The following is a 10,082-nucleotide window of genomic DNA, read 5'->3' as shown; positions in this document are numbered from 1 at the left end:
CATATAATTAAGGATGAATTAGAAAATCTTAAAAGAAAAAAATTAAAACCTGAACAATATGAACCATTCATTTGATTTAATAATTTGACGGTCATTTTTTCTACCCAATGTTAATAATTAAATAAATTCGCTGGTAGCGAATATAATCAATTAGAGTATTAATTATGCCAACTTTGATTGGGATGAGGTTCGAACCTAAGACCTTTTTTTTTTTTAATTGAAATCAATGAGTAAGTTAACGGTGAACTAACGGCAATTCTTAAAATTTTAACGGAATTAGTAACGGTGTGTGGGTATTTTAGGAAATTTTAGTGTAAAATTTAAATCTGATCAATCTTTTAATCAATCTGAGCCATTCATTTGATTAAAATCTGTGACCGCCATTTTTTCTACCCATTATAGGCCTAACTCTCTTGGGCTCTTATTAGTATATATATATATATATATATATATATATATATATATATATATATATATATATATATATATATATATATATATATATATATATATATAGGGTCAGGTTCCTGTGAGGTCAGGTCTTCCCGTGCGGTCAGTGCGGCATACACCATTAGGTATGTAAAAATGCACTACACAGTGTTCGTAAATGCACCATTATGTGGTGTATTTTTTTTTTTTTTGTGTGGTGGATTTTTTGACATTTCATTCTGGTGTATTTTCGAACACTGTATGGTGCATTTATACATACCTAATGGTGTATGCCGCACTGACCGCACGAGAAGACATGACCTCACAGGAACCAAAATCTAGATTTAGGATCAAATGAGGACATGTTCCCACATGAAGATTGTGGACAGATCTTGGCCTTTGATTTTCGCTTGATCTATGGCTCTAATTTTCTGGTTTATTTATGTACTGATTTTTTTTCTATTATTGCCGTCACATTGATTAAGGGGCATTTGAGTCTTTGTTTTTTTTTTTACCTTTCTTTGTTTATTTATTTTTGAGTGGTTTGCATGTTTTTAGTTGCATTAATTATGGTAATTAAGGATACTTTCGATTTACATGGTGATTCATAATTGATCTTTTATATTCTGTGCCTTTTTCATTGAGTTCAGTGCTATTGTTTTGTGGTTTGACGTCGATTATTGCCTCTTCATATTTTTGACTTCGTTTTCGGTGCGCTTGGTGCTATGAATTCTCCAGGTATATGTGTTTTCGTTTGTATTCAATATATATTTAGTGTGCATCATTATTAACTGTTTTTGTGCATTTATTGTGTATTCCTGTTAAAATTAAGCATTGTAGTTGTGGTGGGTGCAATGACTTTTGGAGTTCTTGGCTCTTTACGTTCATTGTGTTTTTATAAACTGGCATTGTCTAGTTTTCTCTTTCTTTTTTTTTTCTTTATTAATATCTATTCATTGTAATGAGTTCGTAATGTTTATGTATCAGTGTGCACTCTCACTTTTTATGTTTGTGTAGCGACGCTGTTAGATTGTATGTTGCCAGGTCCAGCTTTTTTTTTTTTTTTTTTTTTTTTCTAGAAAAAAATGTTTTTAAAATAGTTGTATTGTGTGTGTTAATTTTTTAGTTAAAAAAAAATTTCTATTGGTTGGTGTGTGGCGTGTGTGTTGTTGTTTGTTTTTTTTGTTCTCATTTTAGTTGTGTGCAATATCTATTACTTGATTGTTGTATAGAAGAATTCCCATTGTTAAACATATTCATTGGCAGTTTTTTTTTTTTTTTTTTTCCGGTTTATCATTTCCTTTTTTTGTTCGTATTTCGTATACTGTGTGTGGTAATTTTTTTATTAAAAAAATTCTGTTTCGTGGTGTGTGACGTGTGTGTTGTTGTTGTGTGTTTTTTTTTTCTTTTTTTTTCTTGACATTCTAATTGCACAAACCATGCAAGTGAGTTATTCAACAACTTTGAAGGAGTTATTGATGCCCAAAGTCAGCCGCAGGCCAAACTAAATGCAGATTCTGAGGGCCATTTACCTTTGTGCAAGACACCATTATTGATTGAGAGGCACGCGGCTGCAATCTATACTATAAATATTTTTTACGATGTTCAAGCCAAGGTTGTTGCAGGATGTTTTTCGTGTAGTTCTGTGAGTTCAAAGAAAAATGTAAACCTCATGTAGCAACAAATTTATAATCTTATTTTGATTTTAGCACTTTTATTTTTTGTTTTTTTTTTTTATTAATTTCGCAATGCACTTTTAGTGTTCTGCTATTTGGTTTGTTATTAAAACAATGTGTTTGAATTTTTGTTTTTAACTTTTCTGTCTCTTAATGTCGCACTGGCACAATGATAAACCACAACGTTGCACAAACCAGTCCTAGAAACTTGTCCATGCTTGCACATTGTACTACTACACCGATGCACTACTTCTGAAGCGTGATTAACCATTTAGCAAAACTTTAACGTTAATTAACGAGTGTTCGGTATCGCTAAAAATTAACGCATTCCCTTAAATTCGTACTTCCAATATGCAATTCTCTCGAATGCATAGTCCGTCACATGTGTAATATGAAAACTAATAACTTTAATACATTCCTAGCTTTTGCAATATTTTTTTTGCACTCATAGTGAAACTCGCGGATGCACAACTGTTGATTTGCATTCGGGAACGTACTTCCCGTATTTTCACAATTCTTGCACTTACAAATGAATAAACCCATTTAATATTCAAATTGAGATTACAACTTAAAGTAAATTTATCTTTTCAAACATAGCAAATTTAAATTGTCTTAGACCTCAAAAATTAATTAATCGCATGGTAGTGTACGTAGTTTATGGCATTTAAAAACATTAACACTAATGATAAAAGTTTTAAACTACTAAAGTCACTTGAATCTGTTCAATTTCTGAATTACCCTTTTACCCCCAATCTTAATGACTTCTACCATTACTGACTTATTTACTGGGTTTTTAATTTCCTTTTTCTGTGCAATCTGTTCCATTCGATTGTCCCATCCGACGGATCTCATTAATCCACAATCCTCACCTAAGACCTTATCCTCACTTGAACCTCACCCTATATATATATATATATATATATATATATATATATATATATATATATATAAACAAAAAGATTTAAAATTTATAAATATAATCCCACATACCGAAGAAAAGGAGAAGAAACGAAGGATCCAAGTCGTGTGATACACACACTGTCCTTAAAACCAATTCGTTACCTCACAGGGGTGCTAGGAGCGTTGTAGCGTTAGTTTCCTGGGATAAAATGGATCAACGATATTTATTATAGTTTGAGCACTTAAACTATAAACCTTCGGCGAACTAGAACAACAAGCTTGAACACAAGCAATTTTCAAGAATGAATGAGCAAAGTTTTGAGAAGAAGACAACATAGGAACCTGACCTCGTATGAGAGCGGAAGCAGCCATGTAGATCTCCAGCCATAGTTGATGTTCCTGTTGTGACCGTTAGCCATGTTTTGCCTCTGACCTGACTCAGAACCCTAGATGGTGTATTGGTATCTGCTGAGCATTCTGAATACCGTAACTGAATGTGCTAACATTAAATCATCATGTATCCCATCAGTCCAGGATTATATTAGGCACAGAGTGAATAATATAAAATTATATTCTACCCAAACATACCGACAATTAATAACTTGTTTCAAAAATTTGAGTGACTGAGAAGTTCGTACGTTCAAAAGGTAAATTATTGGTTATTTTCGGATCAGATTTGAAGCACCGGGAAGTCACTGATAATAATGATATCTTTGTCCTTGAGGCTTGAGCACCTAATTCTTAAAGAATGTTATAAATTGGAATTAGTCTTTTTTTTTTTTAATACTATTGACTTTATTACAATATATATATATATATATATATAATACAGTGAACCATAAATCACGGACCCGTTACCAAAGGCCAAAACAAACAGCCAAACAACTCAAATAATTGCAAAATGAATACAATAATGTTTAATGATAAGTCACTCTGATCTAGGATAGGGAAAACATTATATATATTATTGTCAGTAGCTGTCCGCTGCTTCAACCCCATTCCTTGAATGAGCATGAGCAGTACGTGATTTTAAAGGAAGGAGCTGAGGACATCCACAGACTCAAAATATATAATTATATATGCAGCTAAATTAAAGAATTTTTTTTTTTAAAGATAAATGATAGAAAAAATATATAATAAACCATAGGATTTTTATTTGGGATGGGCGATGGGCATTAATTAAGCAATAGATCAGAGAAGATTGTTTCAATTGATCTGATCTGATGTAAATTAATTAATTATTTTGGTACTAAAAGTTTATCTTTTGGTGCATCAAACAAAATAAACTTGAGATCCAAATCTGCTGCAAACCACCCTTCGAAGCTTCAATTTAAACAATTATGTAATCTGCACAGCTATTACAACTTATTGCAATTCTACCTGCAAGCCAACCTAAACATGCATGCATGTGTAGAAATTTCCCAACCATTATATTACACTTATTCTCTACAAATTTCTTTCCAACTCTGCAAGAATTCAAGAGGTAGAAGCCAACATAAACTTAGGACTGTGATGAATCCACAGTTTTGAGATCATTATTCCTCAAAATCCCCTTCACTTCCTTCTAGTTACTCTGATCTTTAAGTTCATCTTCAAGTTTAATTTCTCTTCAGCAATTCTCTGAAATTTAGTTAGATACAAGAATATATTAATTAAAGATGGGAATGAAATAAGAATTAAAATAGCAAACAAAAGTAAGGTTGAGTGAGTTGTATATATATATATATATATATATATATATATATATATATATATATATATAGATATCCAAATATTATAGGCACCAACAACAAGTTCATAATTTCCATAATCTCTTTGCTCTTCTTGTATTTGTTTGGCAGAGTTGACAAGTCGAGAATAACAATGACAACTCAATCAACTGTAGGGTGAATATTTCTCCAAAACTAGAAAGGATTTTTTCCAATTAATTAATAACATTCTTTAAGAATTAGGCGCTCAAAGACAGGGAAATCAATAAATCATTATCACCAGTGGCTTTCCAATACTTCAAATCTGATCTGTAAATAAGCAATGATTTTAACCGAGGAAAACTACCTTGAGTTAGTTCCCAATGTTCTCCTCGCCAAGCTCCATTTTTAAGTTTAAGCAGCTGGAGGTTGCCAGCTGGAGGTTAGGCAACATAACCAATAACTTTCATAGTGTTCCAGGGCAGCAAAGTTCCCTTTGTTAGACTAAAATATCACATGCATCATTATAATATGTGATAATAGGATCGACTAACCTCCCGCCATAGCTCTTGGACTGCTGCAGAGATAACGAGTATTTTGTCTCTCACTTTACTCAGCTCTCTCTAGATGGTGTATGAGGTATGTAATGTGAGCAGTGAGAGGACTAGTGACCTTATATAACCACTGGCCATCATTGTGGTTGATTGTCTTTAGGTCTCCTAAACCCTAACTAGACTCCTAATCATAATGGTAGTCTAGCTATTAGGTTATTAGTGTTACACCACATATCAAATACTGAATATTATCATAACTTATCCTAATGTTATAATAATAGTAACGGATAAACGTTACACCCTTCAGTTTCAACTTTTTGAGCTGTACTGGAAAAGGATCCACAACTGGAAGTAAAACAGGATAAAAGTCTCTGCTTCCAATTTTTAGTTCCTCAAGTTGATTTAAACACCACAAATTAACCAAACAACTGGTCCCTCTAAATTCCACACTGCTATCTCTCACTTGCTTCTCCAGCAAAGGAGAAGGCCACCTCCTTCGTTGGAGACAGGGACGGAGCCAGAGGGGGGCAGGGGGCAGCTGCCCCCCTCACCCCACCCTTACCCCATATATAGTCTTTGTATGTATATATGTATATATAGTAAATGTTTTAGTATTAGTATAAAAAAACTATAAAATGTAGAAGTGAGTTAGCTTAGGTTGTTGAGCACATATTTGGCAATAGTGAGGTCAAGTGTTCAATTTTTGGCATGAACATAATTTTACAATTCTTTTTACTCATTCTCCTATGACTCCTTTTTTAATATTTAACACACACACACACACACACACACACACACACACACACACACACACACACACACACACACACACACACACACACACACACACACACACACACACACACACAGATATATATATATATATATATATATATATATATATATATATATATAACATTCTTTTATATTAATAATAAGATGTGTAATTTATAATGTGTTTGCTATTCAAATTATTTTATCAAATTAATTATGTTTCATATTTTGTTATAAATATTTTTTATAAAGTTTGGATGTGTTTTATTTTTCATCCATATCCAACAATATTTACAATTATATTTCTTAGGTAATTTATTTATTTATTTTTAAATTATCTCTTTTGTTTTAATGTTTAGCCTCGAAAAAATTTATGAATCCGTCTATACCGTTTCGCCCCCCCTCAACCGAATTTCTGGCTCCGTCCCCTGATTGGAGATGTATTTGTGTTTGACCAATTCTGAGATCAAACGATCTCCCAAACGTCCTTTTCATATTTTTGTCCACAAAAAAAGAGAGACACATTTTGAGAAATGAATGCATCTCCCTTCACATTTCACTCTTTTTTCCTCCAAACACTAGGTAGATATTTTCGTGTGTTGAAGTAACAGGAGCTCAACACATGATGGCTGCAAAGTAAACTGATTGAGAGAAAAGAAGTTCAAGACATGCATAAGTTTCTGATTGTTCACATTACAGAGTGAAAAGACCAGGGCATTTGTATATGGAAGAAAAACGGTTATAACTGAAGACTAATGTGGAAAGTACAAGAATGCCCTTGGCATTATTTCAACCTTCATCATCGTGATTAACGACTTAGTATTCTCGCCCTTTTAGTCCACACCCCTGAGACAATATTTGGTGTGAATATATCCTATCACACACACTAATCACTCCACTAAAACCGTGTTGACTAGGGAGGGAGGAATCGCATTTTGTATAATACAGGTTGCCATTGGTGGAGACAAGTTAGGAATAGCGGTGTGCCGTGTCAATGGACACCACTCAATAGTTGAATGACCAATAATTATTGCACACAAAACACACTCATAAACACACACACACAGAGAAAGGAACAAGTTTTGGTATTGGCTATGGCTTGGTTTGCTGTAACTTCACTGATGCGAACAATAGAGCTCGAGTTCCTGCAACCTTATCCACGTCTTGTTCTTGACTACACAGAGGCAGAAGCAGTGGAAGCTCTCCATCGAAGGCTTGCTCAGTTGCTAGCGTTTCTTGATAATCATTCTGAGAATCAATTAAATGATGATGACGACACGACCAAAGAGTGGAAAGGGAGAATTAAAGAGGTTGCACTAAGAATAGAAGAAGAAATTGAATCACAAATAATAATTGATGTTTGTGGCAGAGAGGACCCGAGAAGGCGATTCCTTGGAAGAGTTGACGACTACATACAACCTCAAAGATTCCTTCCAACCTTGCAAAATGGCACCCGAGAGTTTATGGAGTTGGTGAAGAACAAACAGCCGATGAAAGATTTGCAAATAAAAGATGATGAGATTCCTTCTTCCTCCAGTGAAAAGATTGAGCATTATCATCATTCTGCTGGTTCAAAGCTGCTTCGGAGCACAACAATGGTAGGACATGATGACGAAGTGAATCTGATAAAGGAGCTACTTCTTCAAGATTCACCCAAGAAAGAAAGGCGGGTTGTGCCCATTGTTGGCATGGGAGGTATAGGCAAGACAAAGCTTGTTCAAACATTGTATGAAGATCTAACAGTTACATCTCATTTTGACGTTGTTGCGTGGACAACTGTGTCTGCACAATCTGACATGCGACAGATGCTTCTTCAGCTCTTGTCTATAATCACCCAGGAAGTGAATGTCATCTATAAAAGCAACGAAGAACTAGCAGACCTATTACGTAGACGCTTAATGGGTCGGAGGTATCTCATTGTTGTAGATGATTTGTGGAGCACAGGCTTCTGGGATGAAATCCAAAGGTGCTTCCCAGAAAATAGTAATGGAAGTCGAATATTGGTGACCACTCGACTTCAACAAGTGGCCATTTCTACAGGAGGATCACATAATTATTGGCTAAACTTGCCTTTCCTAAATCCAGATGAAAGTTGGGAATTATTTAATCAGAGGATTCTCAATTATGGAAGCTTAAGCTTGCCTATGAAACTTGAAGGGATATGGAGATACATTGTAGAGTATTGTAAAGGATTGCCGCTTGCAATTGTGATAGTTGCAGGACTTGTACAAGCCACCAATGAGTCACTATGGGAATCTGAATCAGAGGAGATTGAGAAAATATTATGTGCCACTGTGACCAACGGCCTTCTTGATAGTTTTTCAGAGATTCTCAGGTTGAGTTACAACCACTTACCTAATGTCTTGAAAGTTTGTTTCTTATATCTGGGAGTTTTTCGGGAAGATAGTGCAATCCCTATGAAAAAACTTATTAGATTATGGATAGCAGAAGGGTTTGTGAAGGTCGAAGATGAAAGGAGCTTAGAAGAAGTTGGTGAGGATTACTTAAAGGATCTTGTATCTAGGAGTTTAGTTTTGATTGACAGTTTGAGCTTAGATGGCAAGATTAAGTCATGTAAGGTGCACGACATTGTACATGACTTTTGTAGGAATGAAGCAACGAAGGAGGGCCTCCTACATGTTGCAAGTAGATATTCATCTGTAACTGTAAGGACGACTGAACGTTGGTTAAGTTTAGAATCAATGTATCCTAAACTTGATGTGCACACTGGCTTCAACAGGTATGGTTCCCTCTTTTGCTTTCATGATGATGATGATCATACGACTCCTCAAGTTTATCAACTTCCTGAAACCCCTTATTTCAAGAGATTGAGAGTACTAGATTTAGGTTCTCTCCACTTCATTAATGGTATACCTTCATGTGTTGCGGATCTAATTCTTTTGAGATACCTAGCTCTGTGCCCATCCAAGTCTCTTAACAGTTTACCTGTGTTAAAGGATTGGAATTTACAAACTCTTGTGCTTTTAGGAAATAGGGGTGGCAGTACAAGTACAGACCCCAACCCATTGATACCTGCTCAAATTTGGGAGTTGAGAAAGTTGAGACATCTCCAAGTTTGCACAACATTTGTGTTTGGTACTCCAACTGAGGTTCATCAATACATACAGACAGTTCAATGGTTGCGCCCATTCCAATGTACAGAGCAAGTGTTTTTGAGGATTCCGAATGCAAAAGTGATGGGGATTTTGATTGACATCCGTGTGGAATTTGGAGAGCCGAATTGTTTGGATAATTTGAGGTGTTTACATCAACTTGAGGAACTAAAAATTAAAACCAGACACTTTTATCCTGTTTTACTTCCAGATGTGGATGCTTTTCCAGTACAGCTCAAAAAGTTGAAACTGAGGGGAACTTCGCTGCCATGGGACTCTATGAAAGTTATTGGTATGTTGCCTAACCTCCAGGTGCTTAAACTTAAAAATAGAGCTTGCCGAGGAAAATATTGGGATTGGAAACCAACTGGAGATAGTTTTCCTCGGTTAAAATCGTTGCTTATTTATACATCATATTTGACGTACTGGTATGCCACTGGTAATGGTTTCCCTGTCCTTGAGCGTCTAATTATCAAACAATGTTATGGATTGGAAGCAATCCCTTCTAGTTTTGAAGATATCGACACTCTACAGTTGATTGAGTTGTCTCATTGTTATTTACCGCTTGTCAACTCTGCCAAACAAATACAAGAAGTTCAGAGAGATTATGGAAATGAACAACTTGTTGTCCGTGCCTACAATATTTGGGTATCTTCTATATATACAACTCACTCAACCTTATTTTAATTTTTGTTTCATTCCCATCGTTAATATATTCTTGTATCTATCAAAATTTCAGAGACGCTGAAAAGGAATTACAAAAAGATACAGAAGAATATTTTGAAGATGACTTCGACGACAATGACATCAATTGGAAAAACTCTTTTCTATTTCTTAGCTCCCCTACTGCCCATCCGGCCATCCCAAATAAAAATCCCAAGGTTTATTATTTTTGTTATTGTTTATCTTCAAAAAGATCTTACTAAATTTTTGAATCGAGATTTCAAA

The 10,082-nt window shown here is 34.8% G+C and overlaps 1 protein-coding gene across 1 annotated transcript; it reads left to right on the top strand.

The window, feature by feature from the left end:
- The first annotated feature begins 7,115 nt into the window (after nucleotides 1-7,115).
- On the top strand, nucleotides 7,116-9,882 carry LOC109159543 (putative late blight resistance protein homolog R1A-10). Its single transcript, XM_019307644.1, has 2 exons — nucleotides 7,116-9,782; nucleotides 9,874-9,882. Exons 1-2 carry the CDS (start codon nucleotides 7,116-7,118, stop codon nucleotides 9,880-9,882), a joined length of 2,676 nt encoding a protein of 891 aa, XP_019163189.1.
- Nucleotides 9,883-10,082: the final 200 nt, after the last annotated feature.

Source organism: Ipomoea nil, unplaced genomic scaffold, assembly GCF_001879475.1.
Source record: "Ipomoea nil cultivar Tokyo-kokei standard unplaced genomic scaffold, Asagao_1.1 scaffold2833, whole genome shotgun sequence".
NCBI classification, from domain to species: domain Eukaryota; kingdom Viridiplantae; phylum Streptophyta; class Magnoliopsida; order Solanales; family Convolvulaceae; genus Ipomoea; species Ipomoea nil.
Note: the sequence above shows the minus strand (reverse complement) of the source record. Positions and strands in the feature narration are given on the sequence as shown.

What these genes read in the sequence shown, in the direction of transcription:
- LOC109159543 (XM_019307644.1), top strand. Translation starts at nt 7,116, where the DNA reads ATGGCTTGGTTTGCTGTAACTTCACTGATGCGAACAATAGAGCTCGAG.